At 41.5% G+C, this 19,550-nt stretch overlaps 1 protein-coding gene and 1 long non-coding RNA gene across 9 annotated transcripts in view; one reads left to right on the top strand and one right to left on the bottom strand.

The window, feature by feature from the left end:
• Window positions 1-8,132, bottom strand: part of PLEKHA5 (pleckstrin homology domain containing A5) — a 262,028-nt gene extending 253,896 nt beyond the window's left edge. For 6 of the 8 annotated variants that reach the window (XM_069585600.1, XM_069585598.1, XM_069585597.1 and 3 more), the window contains exons 1-3: window positions 7,796-8,132; window positions 7,561-7,640; window positions 5,202-5,259 (exon numbers count right to left, since the gene is read on the bottom strand). In XM_069585600.1, coding sequence (XP_069441701.1) covers window positions 5,202-5,259; window positions 7,561-7,640; window positions 7,796-7,887 — 230 coding nt within the window. In that variant the 5' untranslated portion in view covers window positions 7,888-8,132. The remainder of the gene's footprint in view (window positions 1-5,201; window positions 5,260-7,560; window positions 7,641-7,795) is intronic. The other 2 variants (XR_011256131.1, XM_069585602.1) reach the window with 2 other exon arrangements.
• LOC138437750 (uncharacterized) lies at window positions 6,677-15,164 on the top strand. The gene is made up of 4 exons (XR_011256132.1): window positions 6,677-6,952; window positions 12,755-12,874; window positions 14,070-14,236; window positions 14,384-15,164. It is a non-coding gene; the product is annotated as an uncharacterized lncRNA (long non-coding RNA).
• Window positions 15,165-19,550: the final 4,386 nt, after the last annotated feature.

The following is a 19,550-nucleotide window of genomic DNA, read 5'->3' on the forward strand; positions in this document are numbered from 1 at the left end:
CTGGACCACCAGGGAAATCTCATTTTTTGTTTCCATGTCTCTTTTTCCTAATAAGACTGTATGCTCCAGGAAAGCCTCAGCTGAGTCACCAAATACCTAGAATAGTACCCAACACCAGCACTCTCGAGTAGATGTAAAGTGAAAGTGAAAGTGAAGTCGCTTAACGACCAAATTCCAAGATTCTATTTAAAAAATACTGGTCAATAGGTTTTGAGGGGTTAAACAAGCTTTCATGTGCCTACTAACCTACCTACTAACCTAGGGGGCTTCCCAGGTGGCTCAGTGGAATCCGCCTGCTCACACAGGAGATGTAGGTTTGATCCCTGAGTCAGGAAGATCCCCTGGAGAAGGAAATGGCAACCCACTCCAGTATTCTTGCCTGGAAAATCCCATGGGCAGAGGAGACTGGTGGGCTACAGTCTATAGAATCACAAAGAGTTGGACATAACTGAGTGATTGAGCACACACATACTAACCTATCCACTGCACTTGTTTCTTTGAAATGATCTCTATTTCCAAGTAATCTATTTATGGAGGGACACATACCATAGGATCTGTTTATACTGCTCTGTATTTTTAGGTCTAGAAGAGTCTTAGCCCAGAGACCTTAATTTGAATGATAGTGACTAACAGTGAAGCTATAAGACCTACAACAGGACTTCAACCTCTTTAAGCTTCAGTTTCATCATGAAAAAGGGCGCAGGGGGAGGAGGAGGGGAAAAAGTAAAAAAAGGCTACTGTGAGTATTAAATTCATCGAATGCTCTGTTGAAGTGCCTCACACTAGGAGTCCGTGGGCCCCACACCATCTCCTTTTAATACTCCACATGCTTTTCTCTCTACCACAGTTGAAGGTTGAAACCACAGTTCATTGTTATGCTGTACCTAACGAATTAGCATAAAGTGCTTCATACACAGAAGGATTACTCATTCCAAATACTGTTATGGATATGGAAAAGATGTACAATGTCTATGAATTGTTCTGAAACATGATGTTGCCACACCCAATTCTAATATTATAGTACGACCATACCAAACAATTTTAAATATCAAATACATTGCAATATATTCTCACATTCTCACGGCAGCTATGTTCCCTGTCTTCACTCATAGTTTCAGTTGTGATAATCTATGAAGAAACAGATTTTCATCTCACTTGCAACTTTAAATGGCTATTTCATACTAGAATTCCCCTCACTGCAGATTAGTTTGAAATTCTAAGCACACATTAGATCCAACTATAGCAGATACTGAAATGAAACTTCATTAGTCAAAAAAAAAAAAAATCAAACACTGCTCTATTTGCATATCTAAGTTCAATTTCAGAACTTTAAACTTAAGGAAAAAAGCAATATGAAAATATAACCTCACAACATTTACATACTACTTTATGACCCTGCAAAGACATTTTTGATCCCCAAACCTGTCACATAAGACAGTGACCTCTAGATAATTAGAACAAAGTTGCTCACTATTCAGAGAGCATTGTTTTAAGATTTACTTAGCACTTTAAATTAACCATCTTAAAGCTTTGAAGCACAAAGTAACAGTCAATGACACATATATTTTAAGCTACCATGACCTGTCATTACAGAGTCATTAAGTAATATTTTCAAGGAGTAAGCAGAAAGCTTTATAACCTTCAAATATATGACTATCTTCTGCACTTTGAGCTGAGTTATTTGAATATTTAAAGCTATACTTCGTAAATTATAAAAATCACCGGCAACTTTCAGCATTCTTCCCCAAAAATAAAAAGCATGAATTAATTGTTAAAAAGCAATATGGAAACAATAATCAAATTCAGACTCTGTTTATATGTATTTACACACACACACAATAAAATAATTTAGAGGCTGGCTAGCTTAAGGCAAACTTTCTTCATTAAAAAAATAAACCTAAATATTTATTGTTACAATAAAGAATTAATTTTCAAATTTTAACATTTTTCTGGCCAAAGTGATTTAAAGTAAAATACCTTCTCTTTCTATTCTGTTTCCTAACTGTAAACTTTCATGAAAGAACCAATTTCAAAAACTGTATAAAGTAAACTGATTATCCAGCTCAAATTTATACAACTCTTAACTCTGATCCGCCCCTCTGTTGACATTAGTGAGCGCTGTCAACTGTACACACACAACTCTCCCACTGTGGCAACAGAAAGAGTGAAGACACACAGCTTTGGCTCTACTTAGATTTATCTGTGGTTATCTGTATCTGTGGTTATCTACACACAGCTTAAAGACAGAGATTAAATAGTTAAGCAGGATCTGAAAGCTAAGTAACTTTGCACATTTCCCATACTATCTCTTCTTTGGCACTCTGAGTGCATTATTCTGTAGAATATTGTAAATTCCCAGAACCATATAAAATTCAAAGAAATTTGAAAGTTGGCTGAAACTGAGAAGTTGCCTTTTCCAGCCCGCCTAATTCACAGATGTGAAGACTGAGCTCCACTGTCAGGGGGTCAAGGCCACAGTCCTGCCTTCCTTCTGCTCTTCTTACTGCCCACAGGAATGCAGGTGTTGATACTAAAACATCGATACAATCCAAAGATAAATTCTTGGCCATTTGCCATTTTGAACCACCACCACCATTGGTTCTGAAGAGAATTTGAGAGTTAAATGTACTTCACATGGGAACTAAAGTAGAAACAACTCCAGTTCTTGGTCTCCCTTCTTGCTCTGGGAGCCTCCGAGGAACACAGGATTAGGGATAACAAGATGATCAACGGGTCTTTTATCTGCCTTTCATCTTCTCTGTCCCATGTGAACAAAACCCACCCTGCTCACTCCATCACCTCTTTTTATTATAATCTGGTCAATAATCTCCTTTCTTCATCTAACATAGAACCCACAGTGAAAAATACATCCACCAACAGCCATCACTTTCCTAAGGCAAACTCCTATCCTTTCTCCTACTCTGAACATTCTAAATATAGTTCACATCCCGGCTGTTTCCCATCTTGCTGTCTTTGCAGACTCGTAAGTTCCAAAGGCATGTTTCTGTTGTTTTATTATGTGGTGTGACAAGGAAAAGAGTTCTTCTGACGACAACCGCAATTAAAACGAGATTCAGACATGGTAACATAGGCAAGAGCACTCTGCAAACTGTGAAGTTTCAGATACAAGCAGTGCCCCTAGTACACTACAATAATCAAGCACCCCTAATTGCTCATAACAACACAAGAAGGTAAAAGGTTTTGAGGAAATGACAGCCCACATTAGAGATTTAACTGATCTTAAAAGAAATTAGCCTTCTGATACAACCCAGAAAGGAAAAACAGTAGCACCTAACATTCAGCAAATCATGTATTTCTCAATGGTTGTTTTAAACTTCTACTTAAAAGAAGTTTAGAGGTTTAATGAATGCATATTTCTAAAACGTGCTCAACTTTAGAACAAATTACCTTCATAAAGTAAATTCTTTATTGCTACCTTTGGACACAACGATTGGCTGTCTCCCAATACCACATGATGAAAACTCGCTAACTTAAAAATGCACGTAGAATTAAAGTCAAATTATTACAGCTTTCTGAATGCAGTCCTTATGTGCCTGAGAAACTTAGGCATGACACAAAAAAGATTCTAATTTGTTTAAGTCAACATAAATGAAACTCTAATCAAAAGGGCTAGTGAAACAAAACTTGGTCTTTTGCAACAGCTTAGTTCTAAACTAAAACATACATATTCGGCCTGCACAAAGTAACATTTTGCACTGCCAAATAAACATTCATCCAAGGATGTACACATTCACCAAAATTTAAATAATATTGAGAACTATAGTGTTACTCCTATTCTGTAAGATCAGTGAGGCTTAATGTACAGCAGTTAAAATTATACTGGGTACAAGTAAACGAACTCCATCCAAAAAAAGCTGTCTTTGGAAATATCAATACTTTGTCCAAAAAAAAAAAAAAGAAGAATCCCTTTCATGACAATACAAACTCACTTTAATTCAGGATGAAAAAGAACTCTAAAGAAAACAGTTGGTGACTCTGCACTTTACTCATGCCTTTGTTTTCTAGGCCATTTAATGATCACAGCACAATCTCCAAATAAAAGATGCAAATCAAACATATCCAGGGAAGGACCACATCATGAAACTGTACTCCATTCCTGTATCTTCATTCTGCTTTCTCCACTTCTACATCCAAAAAAAGCAAGCATAACTAGTATCTGTATGTTTCCCTAAATATTTTATAAAAAATCATTCTAAAAAAAAATGTTTAAGCCATGTAGATAATTTTAATTTCGTGAGGTATGACATCATCTTTAAAATGGCACTCAGTAAAATGCCTTATTGGGCTGGATGAAGCAGAGGTACCTTAAGCTAGGTATCTGTTATTATTAATAAGCCAATGACATCTCAACAAAATCTCATAGTTAAGCATTCTCCTTCAAGCCTCAGTTCCTTAAAATGAAACAAAAAAATTTTAAACAAGCTCTCAAGTTAACAGTTTCTAATTTAAAATGAAGATGAAACCACCTTTATGTTCCCTTGAGGGATAAAAAAAATCTTCCTACATAATGTTGACCTCAAACTGGTGTATCTGTCTCCAAGCACTGTCAAGTTAACAGTTAACAGAAATTACTTCAATATTCTATAAAATTAACTTAAAGATTAGGACTGGTCATTTGTCCTTAAGTGCTACTGAAAGCCTTTTATTCAAACACAAATGCCAGTAAAACATTTAGATATGAAATGCTGAAACTTAGCTCTATTTACATAAACTGAGGCAAATTACAAACAATACTCCCACAGATGTTTGTGAAATATTCCATATTTATTTGTTTTTACTTTCAGCCCTGTCACTATCCATCAAACTGTAACCTAGCTCTACATCACTTTCACTACTTATTAATAGCTCTGGTCAAAATACACATGAACAGAATTCACTTAAAAAGAAAAAAGGTAACATGCTAAAGACGAACTACTACAATCACTCAAGAATATATACAGAAGCACCAAAAATATAACTGTGGCCACAAATGATCTAACTGCTAAATCAATGAATGCCCACGCAAATAACATAAGAAAACTGAGTGCTGTCTTTTACCTCTAATTCCAAGACCCATAAAGCATAAAATCAAAAAATACGATAAACCTTAAGAAATCATGATTGTACCTCGACATACAACCAAAGGTTAATCATAACATCTGAATTACCAAGGGAAAAAAATCATAATTAAAAAGACTCACTTTATATAGTATCTTGCACCTTCAAAAGTATATGCTTCTTCCCAGCCAGTAGGCAAATCTAAAAAACATGTATTTCACAATCAGTATTACTTCAACAGAACAGCATAGTAAGTTTCAAACCATTTTAATTATTTCTTTTCAGGATCAGTGATTTTCATTTATTAAGTTTCTAACCCCACCCTCACAAAAAAGCATTAGACTGGCAGTAAAATTCACAGTAGATACAACATCATTTTTGGGAAATAGCAATTCATATGTAATGCCACCAGAAAACTATCAACCACATTAGAGATTATCTGACAGAATTATACACTTTGATCAGAGTGGAGAGGAAAAAAAGCCAAGAGAGGTATATTCTAATCCCAAGTAAATATCCATGAACAGCAGGCCAAAAAACCCCCCAAAATCAAAGAAAGAGACTGTGCATAAAAGGTAACACCCACTTCTTCCTAAGGATGTTGAGTCTATTTAAGACCACACCTTTCAGCTACATAAGTGAATCCATCAGGGAAGTGTCACTGACGAGAGAGAACTTCCTAAGTATTTAATTAAGGGGAATGAAATCTGACATCACATGCTTTATACATGTGTGTTTCTACAGACTTGGCTTGCAGAGATGTGAAGTTTCAAGTCATAAACCTGGCAAGAATGCAGGTGAATGATGCTAACATTCTGTGCTTGCAAATTACTTACAAACGACCAGTAGCTTGGATTTAATCATGATACTGCTCTGAAATAAAAAACCACTGATGTGTGTGCAAAATCAAAGCAAAATAAACCAAACCAGAAAAAAAAAAAAAATCAAGATCATCTCTCTCAAAAATCAAATTAACCTGAAATCACAGAATAAAATTTTTCTAACATGTGAATGTTATCAAACCTGGGGAGTATATACGATAAAATATGTATTTCACATAGCCAAAATAATCATGGACCAATTCCACAAGACGATGAGGCTACATAACCTAAACATCACATTGTCTCCTGTGACACAAACCTGTTACTATCCATAACGCAAAGAGGCCACTGAAGTTGACTGTATGTATGCCAAACACCAAAATGTACATTTCAGTCAAAGAGGACACTGAGGAGTTAAGAAATATGACGGTGAATTAGTCAGAAATGCCTCAAAAATGGAACCCCATCATGCTTGCTACACCAGCTTTCTCTTTCCTCCTCCACCTTTTTGCAAATTTGGGGATATTAGTCACTGTGCTGAACTCCAGCATTTAATACAGGAGACAGGCTTGTTCAATAACCTGGCAACTTTAAGAGAGAACCTCGGAGTTGGAGAGGAAATATCCCGGAAGACTAGCTCTACAGAGCTTTTCTGAAGCCGGCCTCACCTTCCACGCAAACTGTTCTCAAGCCTTTCCAATCACCAGTAACAGAGGCAGGCCAGGAAGAGAACACATGCTACGTTTCAAAGGCAAACAAGTTTCAAGAATGTACACAAAGACTGACAAAAGAAAGCCAGAGCAGCACTGAAGCTCCAATCTGCTCCTCTCCAGCTCAGCTCACAGGCAGCCTTCAAACCAGCTACCCAAGGCACCAAGGCACCGAGCTCGTTCCCCGGCGACCCTCTCCAATCGGGGACCCAGGCCCGCACGCGGGACTCCACTACCCCCACCCCCAGCACGCCCACCAGCTCCGGGCGGCGTGTGCGACCTCGGTGCTGCCGCCGGGGACTTTGAATCGAGCTGGCGGGCAATTGCAGCTCCAAATGCCTCCTCTGGCCCCGGCTGCACGAGGTAAAGAGCCCAGATTTCCCCAGCCGCTCCGGCGCGAGGAACGATCGCAGCACCCCCGAACTCCTCACCTCCTCCATCAGCCACCTTACCCCCAAGTCCCACCTCGGAGGAGGAAGCCGCCCGGGAGGTTGTGGATACGTTCTCCCGGCGGACCGGAGGCAAGGATCCCGGGGCTGCACGATGGGAGAGGGAAAGGACTTCCTAAAAGATGGCAAGGGGCCCCGGGGGCGACAGGAGGACTCAGGAGTGGCTGCGGGAGGAACAACTCAGGGTCCCAGCTTTCCCGGGAGAGGGGAGTGGGCCACCCTACAGGGGTGGGGGGCGGAGGGTGAGCAGTTTGGAATGGGGCAGAGGGCGCCTCGGACTGGCGGCGATCCGAGGCGGAGGAGAGGGGCGTCCGGAGACTCGAGGGAAGTCCCCCGGCGGGCCCCACCCCCCCGGTTCCCTCTACCTGCGGCCGCCCCCGCCGGCCTCCGCCCCACCTCGACGCCTCCCGCGGGACCGCGGCCCGGGGCAGGTAGCGAGGCAGGGAGGCGGGCGGCCGGGGCTCTGCCGCCTCCTCCCGGCGGAGCCCAACTCCTCTCCGGCCCGGCCGGGCTCGGCGTTACCTGTGCTCTGCCGCCGGTGCCCGGTGACCACGGCCTCGCCGGTGACGGGGTGCAGCCAGGTGGTGCTCTTCGCCTCCTCGCTGCAGGGGGGGGAGAAAAGAAGCCGAGACGGGGCGTGAGTGGGGACGCCGTGCGGAGCCGAGGGGGCCGGAGCGGCACCGACCCGCCGCGCTGTCCCGCGGTCGCCAGCTTCCCGCCCCCCTCCGGGCCCCCCGCGCCGGCCCCGGTCCTTTACTTGATGAAGAAGACGCGGCCGCCCCTGGTGATCCCGTAAGTCCAGGAGCGGGGCAGGGAGCAGATCCACTCCAGGTTCAGATCCGCCGCCATGTCTGATCCCCAGCCGCCGCCGCCGCCTTGTCCTGCTGCCGCCGCGGCTGCCGAGGGAGGAGGGAGCGAGCCAGCGAACGAGCAGTGAGAGCGCGGCCGGAGCGCGCCTCCCCGGCCCGGCGCGCCCCCGCGCGCGCCCTACCCCCTCGGGCGGCGCCCGCCCCGCCGCCCGGGCTGGGTCGGGCCCGCGCCGCCGCCCCTCCGCATCCTCCGCGGCCGCCGGCCGGCCGCCCCGCCGCGCGCTCGGGGGATGGGCGAACGGCGCCGCGCCCCGCGGCCAGACCCCTCCCTCCCGCGCCCCCCCACCGCCCCCGCCGCCCGAGCGAAGGTTCCGGGATCGATCGAAAAAAAAAAAGAAAAAGGCGTCCTGCCCCCCGGGCTTTGCCTAAGGCTTCCCAGCCCCAAGCGCGATTCAAAGAGAGCGTAATCTGAACACCCCTGATTGCTCTCTCTCTAAAACAACAGAAAAACAGCATCTGAGCTTTGTTTTATAAGAGCTATTGACTATCTAAGATTTTTCCCAAAAAAAGAAAAAAAAATATACATATGTGTGTGTGTATATATATATATATATCGCTTTAAAAAGGAAGGCCGTTTTTATTCCAGCACACGGAAGGTTTTTCCTGTTTGTGTTTTGTGTGCCAGATAGCAACGGTTTGACAAGTTGCCACGGACCCACAAATAAGAGTGAATTCAGACTCGACACAAGTTTGCCTCTTCCTGGACCCCTTAAATCTTTTAACGTTTTGTAAAATACAAACTTGTCTTTTTCTCTGACTTTTTAAAAAATTCAGTTATTTACCAACCTGAATTTCTACTTTCTCATATCTCCTATAAATTATAATATTACCTAACTGTACAGAGCCTTTGAAACCGTGTACATTTTTGAAGTCCCTACAACAGCCCTGTGGATAGTACTATAATCCCCATTTTACAGATGGGAAAAATAAAGTTTGAAGAAACTTGCCCAAGCGTCCCCATGGACTGCAGCCCTCCAGGCTCCTCTGTCCATGGAAGTCTCCAGGCAAGAATACTGGAATGGATTGCCATTTCCTGCTCCAGGGGATCTTCCCGACCCAGAGATCAAACTGGCATCTCCTGCTTTTGGCAAGTGGATTCTTTATACCACATGGGTAGCCCTCAAGGTCATAGTACTAAGTGACAAAGCCTGTATTTTAAGTGACTGTTAAATTTAAAAAGTCTATTTGTATAATCACACTGCTATACTTAAATTTTAAGTCCCACCTTTCCTCTGCCCTCCCACCGTTTTTTGTTGTTTTGTTTTGTTTTTTAACCAGAAAATGGCAGATTTCGTTGCAACTAAGATCTCCCTTAAGGCCAGCTAAGAGCACTGGCCTCCTCTCATTGTGGCTGATGCTCAGCCACACTTGGAATTGCTTCTGTGTCTTTGCAGCAAGATGACTCATGCCAGCAGGAGTACACAGCTCAATAATAATAGTACTACTTGGTATTCTCATAGCACCTTTTTCTGACCAGTTCTGGGGACCGCTAAAAAATTATCTTACTCATATTCCCAAATGCTCAAAGAGGCAAATCTTTTTGAACAGTTACAGAAACTAAGGCAGGAAAAGGGTAAATGACCTTGGCCAAAGCAAGATCCAGCCACTAAGATGGAGCCTGGATGAGAATGCAGTTTCATTGGACTTTTATCTCTCATCCTCTAATTCCCCAAGGCCATTCTGTCTTTGGTGAAAAGGAGTCTGCAATTACTGCTATAATTTTCCTGTCCATCTGCATACACAGGGAAAAAAAATAACATCACTTTAATGTTTCTCTCTTTTCGGTTCCTTTGCATTCTCCTCTTTCATTTCATTACTTCTTGACATCTTATCTCCTGCCCAGTCTTTGGAAAAATGAGGGTTTTTTTTTTTTTTTAATCAATGAATAACTAGCAGGAAATGTTCCACATTACCATCAGTGGTCACAGGATGTAACACAGCAAGACAATCAAGAGGTATTGACTTTATATCATGCTATCATTATATACTGAAAAATCTAAAGTAGGTCTTTAATATCATAATAATAACTTTAGAAATCTGGTACCTGTTAGTACAGTAGTATCATTTGACTTTTTTTACTTCATACTGCTGAGAAGTCATTAAGTTGACCATAGGTTGTATGGAGATTTCATTTTACCTGTGAATCTTTGATTTACAAGATTCATGAATGCAAGGCATATTTCAAAAAGTGATAAAAAAAAAGTGATAGAGATTCACTTAATAAAAATGTGTATCTTACAAAATCACATTTGCAGTGCTTAAATAGTAACCTAAAATCTTATGTACAATTCTCTATGTCTCAAAATTTAGGAAAGGCAGTAAATAAAGTTAGTGACAATATACAAAATGAGGCATATACAAAATGCTCCTGATTTGGAAAAGTAATAGTCCCTGTGGCTTCAGGGAAGCAATTGAAAGTGGCTTTGTACATTAGAATGTGAGGCACTCTGGATAATTTTCACCCTTAATGAGTAAAGCTATATTCTTTAAATTTTCCTTGAATGTCCTTTCTCTGCAGCTTTATTGCCTTACCCAGGTCTGCTTTACTTTCTATTTATGTGTACATGTAGGAAGCGAAGAATCATGTCTTCTCCATCACTGAATCCTTCCCAACCTTGAGTCAGTTCTCAGATGGTTATTGGATTTCATTTTCTTCCCAGTGCTTTGGCCTCCCAGCAGAGTTAGTTTCCAGTAACACATCCTCTTTTTTATCACTCTGTACCTCTTCAATAACTGACTCAGATCTAAACTCCTATCTAACCTCTGCTTTTTTTTTTTTTTATACTTCCATCTAATGAAACCATTCCATTTCATACATCATGATCTACCTTTTTGAGGCGTATCAGCCTATGACTGTTGCAGCTTCTCTGGAAAAGAAGTTTAAAAGTGCTGAGCACTAAAAGTAAACATCACTCTGTCTATATATAGAGGACAATCCTTGTCCTAAAGAGCTTCCAGTTCAAATATAACAGAAAAATACACACTGTGACAAGAAAAATCAGAGGAAAGTTTCTTAAAATATGTAAAAGGGAACAAAGTGACATCTTAGGAAACAGCAAATAAATGTTTCCCCCTTTTAATGGAAATGATAAAAGCATGAGCTCTGGAAAGTAGACAAAGAGGCTCTAGAGAGAGAAGTTTCTTTTTCACTATCAAGAACCATCTCTTATTCACGAACATTGTTATTGTTCAGTTGCTCAGTCATGTCTGACTCTCTGCCACCCATGGACTGCAGTACTCCAGGCTTCCCAGTCCTTCACTATCTCCGTGAGTTTGCTGAAATTCATGTCCATTGAGTCAGTGATGCCATCCAACTATCTCATCCTCTGTCGCCCACTTCTCCTCCTGTCCTCAATATTTCCATTTACCAACAAAGTTTTGTGACTTTGATTAGGTTGTGTTTCCAACTATGTTTGTGTTACCTTATATGTTGTGTTACTTATTCATTCACAGAGTAAAGAATATTGTAAACAGTGACTTTAATTACTCAACTATAACATGTTTTGTTGTTTTTGTTTAGTTGCTAAGTCATGTCCGACTCTTGTGACCTCATGGACTGTAGCCCACAAGCTCCTCTGTCCATAGGTTTTCCCAGGTATCAAACCTGGGTCTCATGCCTTGACAAGCAAATTCTTTACCGCTGAGCTGAGCCACCAGGGAAAGTGAAAGTGAAAATTGCTCAGTTGTGTCTGACTCTGCGACCCCAAGGACTATAAAGTCCATGAAATTCTTCAGGCCAGAATACTGGAGTGGGTAGCCAGTCCCTTCTCCAGGGGATCTTCCCAAACCAGGGATCGAACCCAGGTCTCCTGCATTGCAGGTGGATTCTTTACCAGCTGAGCAACCAGGGAAACCTCTATATATCAAGAAAAGTTGTGAGGAGGGGCAAATAGCAGATGCAATTAGCTTATTGAAAATCCAGAGAGAAAAGGTGGAAATTGAGGATCTAAAAGAAGACAAATAATATTTCAAAGTCAATGTTTTAGAGATTCTTTTTCTGTTAAAGAATAAACTGATCAATGAGTTATACTTGAAATTATTTCCCTCATTCATTCAATGGCCATTTATAGAATCCCTACTCTATATGAGGTACCAGCTGGGTGAGAGGAATCAGAAATCTTGGCCTTCTATTTGGCTTAGAAAGAAAGATGGGGATGTATATATTGAAGTACAGTTTAGAAGAAGCATCTCTACCCTTCACATAGAAATAAACCACAGCAGTTGCTTTCTAAGGGAGTCTTGTGAACCCTCAAAGCTTATCCCAGACTACAGTCTATTCATGTTGATGTTTTGGAGAGCTCTTCAATTCTAAATGGGGATAATTGAAAGAAATATGTAGTAGCACTAGTAACCCTATTACTGGCTGATCCGTCTACCACAGCTGGGGTTCTAGGCTAAGTTGGCATCTGCTTGGAGGCTTGGAGACTCCCAGGGATGGATATCAAAAATCTCTTCAAGGAACTTACCTGTGAATCTCTGGATTCGTTCAAATTAAACACCTCTTCCTTTATCCCAGTCATCAAAGCTTCAGTCATCTGCTTTTTTTTTTTTTTTTTGCTGTAAAAGGACTTCCACCAGGGAAATCCTTAACACTTCTTTTAATTCTCCACCATTTGCATTTTGGTCTTTTCTCTGGTGGCTCGGTCAGTAAAGAGTCTACCTGCAATGTGGGAGACCTGGGTTCAATCCCAGGATGGGGAAGATCCCATGGAAAAGGAAATGGCAACCCACTCCAGTATTCTTGCCTGGAGAATTCCATGGACAGAGGAGCATGGTGGGCTACAGTCCATAGGGTGACAAAGAGTCAGACATGACTGAGTGACAAACACTTTCCTTTTCACTTTCAGTGGTTAAGACTCCATGCTTCCGCTCCAAGGGGCACAAGTTCGATCTCTGGTTGAGGAAGATCCCACATGCTGCAGGGAAAAAGAAGTATTCTATGATGCACAAGCAAGAGGCTGGATCCAGTGAGTCATGAGTCTGGCTGAATTTCCTGACTTTGCCATGAATCAGTGTGTGACTTTGAACAAGTCATTTAACCTCCATTCCCTTCTCAGACCTCTGGATTCTCATCTGTCAAGTAAGGGTGTTGCTCTATTTAGTATGGCACCCATGATTCTCTTTGGCTCTGAAGTTCTCTGCTTTCATGGGGTGAGCATTCCAGTAGATGAAGCTGGGGATGTTTCATCACTGTGAACAGACACAAGTAAGACGCCTGCTGTATAAAACTGTTTAGGACTTTCTGCTGCTCAGATGGTTTGTTATAGAAAACTTTGGAAGAACAATTTAGAAAGTTCTTTCACATGCAGTGTCATATTTAACTTGTACATAGGTATTATTAATGTATTATAAACAAGAATATGGGCTCCACAAATATATTATGTAATCTAGCCACTAAGTGGCAAACTTAGGGCTTGAGCCTGGTCGATTTCAATGAGCCTTAGGGTTTGGATGTTCAATTTCAAATTCTGTCCATAAAGGATTCTCCTCCTAGCCAAGCTCCACCCGTTCATTCTCTTCCTTACCTGTAATCACTCTCTCCCTACTGCAGCCGGTGTCTGTTCTCACCACGTCACTGCACCTGCTCTTCTGCGTCACCAGGCCCCTCCTGAAAGCTGCCAAGTCCAGTAGATGCTTTCAGCTCCAAGCATTCTTGATCTCCCTTCTGTAATCCATATGTCACCACTTCCACTCCTTGAAACGTTCCATTTTGGAGCTTCTTAATGTCACTTCCTTGTGATTCTCCTCCTGCTCTTTGCTCTAAACCATCTGCCGCATAGTCACCTGGTAGCTTATCTCAGTGTTGATTCCTGGGCCTCCCCCAGGTCCATTCAACCAGAACCTCTGAGGATTAGAACAAGGAATCCACATCCGACTATCACTTCAGTGATTTTTTGTATGCATTAATGTCTTAGAACCACTGCCTGATATGATAATAATTCCTAGCTTATTTCCAGCCTAGACCTCGCTCCTGAGTTCTAGACTATATATCAAATTTCTTTCTAGACATATTTCTTCTGGAATATCCCTTCTGAGTGGTCCTCAAGAACTCAAATTCAACATTCCCAAAGAAGTCATTTTCCTCCAAATATTTGCCCCATCCCATGTGTTCCTCTCTTATTGATTGATTTGTTGTTGTTATTGTTGCTGTTGAGTCGCTAGGTCACGTCCAACTCTTTGCAACCACATGGACTGCAGCACACCAGGCTCCTCTGTCCTCCGCTATACCCTGGAGTTTGCTCAAATTCATGTCCACTGTGTCAGTGAATGGTACCAGCATCCAAACAAACATCTGCACCAGAAACTTCAGAATCATCCTACCATAACCAGTAAATAAATTGTATTAATTATTCATTAAATATATCACAAAGCTATCCCCTTCCTCACTTCTCAGGTCCTAATATGAGCATTCATTGCTGCTACAAGAAGGATTGTTTTTTTTAAAATGCAAATCATATTATGTTTCTTTCTTGCAGAAAATCTTCTCAAGGCTCAAAAATCTGAGAAGACAGATCCTAAGCCTGTTGCCTGGTTTTCGAGACCCTTCTTGATCTGAGCCCTGCCCACCCACTGCTCACCATGAGTTGCCTGGGTGTGTCCTCAGTCACTTCAGCATCTCCAACTCTTTCCACCCTATGGACTACAGTCCTCCAGGCTCCTCTGTCCATGGGATTCGCCAGGCAAGGATGCTGGAGTGGGTTGCCATACCCTCCTCCAGGGAATCTTCCCAACCGAGGGACTGAACCTGCATCTCCTGTGTCTCCTGCATTGCAGGCAGATTCTTTACTGCTGAGCCACCAGGGAAGCCCAGGCTTACTGTTCTCTAATTGAGCCAGGCTCTTTCAGGTCTCCATACATGCCCCTCTCTCTCCCTACAATGTCCTCTTCCCTGTTTACCTAACAAACTCCTACTTACGTTTACACTCTTAGCTCAAGACTTCCACGAAGAAACCATCTCTGGGGGACTTCCCTGGTAGTCCAGTGGTTAAGGCTCTGCACTCCACTGCAAGAGGCACAGATTTGATCCCTGGGCAGGGAAGTAGGATCCGGCATGCCTGATGGGGTGGCCAAAAAGAGAAACCATCCTTGATTCCTTTGGGTCAACAAGCTAGTCCTTCTGCCATATTCCCATACCTTCTCTACTGAATTGCTCTTATAGCCTACATCTCTTTCTCCATCTTAATTCCTTCAATGGAAACATTTTATTTATTTATCTTTATCACCTAACATTCAATAAACGTTGCTTATGTGAATGAATAATAGTACTGATATTTACATAGTGCACTGTATTTATGAAGAACTCCTTATTTGATACTTATTTCTGTTTTTATTACTGCAAGTTGCCAGTGAGTCACGCTTCTTTCCTTTCTTAGATTTAACATTCTGTTTAGCTTTTTATAGAATATCCCATATAGAAGAGAAAAAAAAAATGGCATGAGCCCAAGACCAGCATAGCAGTATATGAAAATAGCTGCTTTCTGGATAACTGTCTACCTGGCTTAAAGAATAGTAAGATTTGTAGTTCAATTGAGTGAGATATTGAAGGACAGAAAGGATTAAGCATTGTCTGTAATTGCTAAAGGGCTTTATGGCGTCTTCTTTTGAATATAAGTTCTTCCCAGAAAAAGCAATATTAATAAAAATAATCGTAGTACCTAGAAAATCAGATACTATAGCTGAATGAACTGGAGGAAAAAACAAACTTACAATCATGAATTATGTGTGTAGCTGTAAGTGATAAAGGTTATCAGATCTCATGCCCTAAGCCCAAGGAATAAATGAAAGAAAATGAAAAAGGGAATGAAAATGAAAAGGGAGTCATTTTCTCCCTCGTTGTTAGTGTTTTGGGCATCTCAGGTCGCTCAGTGGGTAAAGAATCCACCTGCCAAAATTTAGGAGATGCAGGTTTGATCCCTGGGTCCAGAAGATCCCCTGGAGGAGGGCATGGCAACCCACTCCAGTATTTTTGCCTGGAGGAGTTCATGGACAGAGGAGTCTGACGGGCTACAGTCCCCAGGGTCACAGAGAGTTGGACACAACTGAAGTGACTAAGCATGCATGTTATTGTTTTACTTTCTGAATAGATGATGTTTCTTTAATATTTTGAGTCACTGCTTGCTTAAAGCAAGAGATTTTCTCCCAGCTCATCTTATTATAGAAAACTATGTGCATGTACATATATGCATATATTTCCAGATGTGTCTTTCTGAGCCCAACTTTATCATTTGTACAGAGTAGATAGAAATAGCTCTTTATCTTGCTTTTTTGTTTGTTTTAGTAGTATTTATTTGGCTGCATCAGTTCTTAGCTGTGGCATGCAGGATCTTTGTTACATCATGTGAGATCTTTCACTGTGGTGCATGGACTTCCTATTATTAGTTGTGGTCCATGGTACTCGGGCTTAGTTGGTCTGTGGCACATGGGATCTCAGTTCCCTGACCAGGGCTCGAATCCATGTCCTCTGCATTGCAAAGCAGATTCTTAACAACTGGACCACAAGGGAAACCCCTGTGTATATTTTTTACTAGAGTATTTTAAGAAAGTTTCTTGGGTAAGCAATCTTCATAACAGGGTGATTTTAACTTTTTTATAATTGTGATAACATTCATCATAAGCAAAATGTAATGATTTATGAATTTGTCAGCAATATTTAACATGCTCAGAAGATTAGATGATGTTCTAAATATTGATGAAAATAAAAGAATCCCTTCTGTTCATAAGTAAAAAGTTTGGTGCTAAATATTTTGATAGCTGGAGAAATTCTCCTTTATGCTATTACCCTGTGGTAACTAGCTTTGTTATGATTAGAGATTCTTTATCTGCAGTTTATTTATCCAATTTAAGTAATAGACACTTTTCATGAACCTAATTATACGTCTCATCCTAGGCTAGGGAAACTGGGGATAAAAAGAAATACAAATGCAGGTTATGGCCCTCAAGGCATCACAGTACTCAAGTTGAGGTAGAGGGGAGTAGATAAGAGATAAAATATATTATATTGGTAATAGATGATATCATAGATGGTGCACAAGATGGAAGAAAGCTTGTAAAAAAGACATCCATCTTGCAACCAAGGCAGGGGGAGGGTAGGTAGGTCTTTCTGGGAGAAAGCATTACCTGAGTTGTGTTGTTAATCAACGGTACCTCTTATAAGCATTAATTTTTTTGATCACTTATTAAAGTATAGTTCATTTACAATGTTGTATTCATGACTGCTATGCAGCAAAGTGAGTTGGTTATTCATATACATATGAAAGTTGAAAGTGTTAGTAGCTTTGACTCTTTGTGACCCTAAGGACTGTAGCCCACCAGGCTCTTCTGTCCATGGAATTCTCCAGACAGGAATATTGGAATGGGTAGGCATTCCCTTCTCCAAGACACTTTCCTGACCTAGGGATTAAACCCAGGTCTCCTGCATTGCAAGCAGATTCTTTACTGTCTGAACCACCGTGGAAGCCCATGTAGATTACACATCCATATACACACAGAGATACTCTTTTCCGTATTCTTCGCCGTTATGGTTTAGCAAAGGATTTGAATATGGTTCCCTGTGCTGTATAGTAGAGCCTTGTTGTTTATCCATGCTGTTGCTAATCCCAAACTCCCAGTCCATCCGTCTCCCAGCCCCCTCTCTCCTGGTGACCTCCAGTCTTTTCTCTATGTCCATGGTTCTGTTTATGCTTCATCTCTGGGGTCCTTTGTGTCATAGTTTGCATTCCGCATGAAAGGGGTATTTGTCTTTCTGACTTCTTCCCTTAGGGTGATAATTTCTCCTTTCATCCATGTTGTGGCAAATGGTGTTATTTTGTTCTTTTCTATGGCTGAATAGTATTCCATTATATATGTATATATACTACATCTTTATCCATTCATCTGTCGATAGACTTTTAGGTTGTGTGCATGAATTGGCTATTGTAAATGGTGCTACTATGAACAAAGGGATACATGTATCTTTCTGATTTATTATTTTGTTTGGATATATGCCAAAGAATGGGATGGCTGGATCATATGGTAATTGTATTTTTTGTTTTCTAAGGAATCTCTATACTGTTTTTCACTGTGGCTGCACTAAGTTATATATCTACATACATTTACATGCTACATACATCCATATACATACTACATACCTAGTATGTACATACTACATACAGTAACATACTAACTTATATGTCTGCATACATAACTTACACACCTAACTTACATTTCCTACAAAGTGCAAGAAATTCCCCTTTTCTCCAAACCCTCTCCAGCATTTGTTATTTGTAAATTTTTAATGATGGCCATTCTGATCAGCATGAGATGGTACCTCACTGTAGTTTTGATTTGCATTTCTCTAAAAATTAGCAGTGCTAAGCATCTTTTCATGTGCCTGCTGGCCATCTGTATTTCTTCTTTGGAGAAATACCTCTGTAGGTCTTCTGCCCATTTTTCAATTGGGTTGTTTGTTTTTCTGGTGTTGAATTATATGGGTATATTTTGAAAATTAAGCCCTTGTCAGTTGCATTTTTTGCAAACTTTTCCTCCCATTCTTTCATTGCTTTTACTGTTCAGTCACCCACTCATGTCTGACTCTGGGACCCCATGGACTGCAGCACGCTAGGCTTCCCTGTCCTTCACTATCTCCTGGAGTTTGCTCAAACTCATGCCTATTGAGTCAGTGATGCCATCCAACCATCTCTTCCTCTGTCGTCCCCTTCTGCTCCTGCATTCAATCTTTCCCAGCATCAGGGTCTTTCCTAATGAGTCAACTCTTCACATCAGGTGGCCAAAGTATTGGAGTTTCAGCTTCAGCATCAGTCCTTCCAATGAATATTCAAGATTGATTTTCTTTAGGACTGTTATCCAAGGGACTCTCAAGAGTCTTCTTCAACACCACAGTTCAAAAACACCAATTCTTTGATGCTCAGCCTTCTTTATGGTCCAACTTTCATATCCATACATCAGTTCAGTTGCTGAGTCGTGTCCGACTCTGCGACCCCATGAATCACAGCACGCCAGGCCTCCCTGTCCATCACCAACTCCCGGAGTTCACTCAGACTCACATCCATCGAGTCTGTGATGCCATCCAGACATCTCATCCTCTGTCGTCCCCTTCTCCTCCTGCCCCCAATCCCTCCCAGCATCAGAGTCTTTTCCAATGAGTCAGCTCTTCACATGAGGTGGCCAAAAGACTAGCACTTCAGCTTTAGCATCATTCCTTCCAAAGAAATCCCAGGGCTGATCTCCTTCAGAATGGACTGGTTGGATCTCCTTGCAGTCCAAGGGACTCTCGAGAGTCTTCTCCAACACCACAGTTCAAAAGCATCAATTCTTTGGCACTCAGCCTTCTTCACAGTCCAACTCTCACATCCATACATGACCACAGGAAAAACCATAGCCTTGACTAGAAGGACCTTAGTCGGCAAAGTAATGTCTCTGCTTTTGAATATACTGTTAAGGTTGGTCATAACTTTTCTTCCAAGGAGCAAGCGTCTTTTAATTTCATGGCTGCAGTCACCACCTGCAGTGATTTTGGAGCCCCCAAAAATAAAGTCTGACACTATTTCCACTGTTTCCCCATCTATTTCCCATGAAGTGATGGGACCGGATGCCATGATCTTTGTTTTCTGAATGTTGAGCTTTAAGCCAACATTTTCACTCTCC

This window comes from Ovis canadensis, chromosome 3, assembly GCF_042477335.2.
Source record: "Ovis canadensis isolate MfBH-ARS-UI-01 breed Bighorn chromosome 3, ARS-UI_OviCan_v2, whole genome shotgun sequence".
NCBI classification, from domain to species: domain Eukaryota; kingdom Metazoa; phylum Chordata; class Mammalia; order Artiodactyla; family Bovidae; genus Ovis; species Ovis canadensis.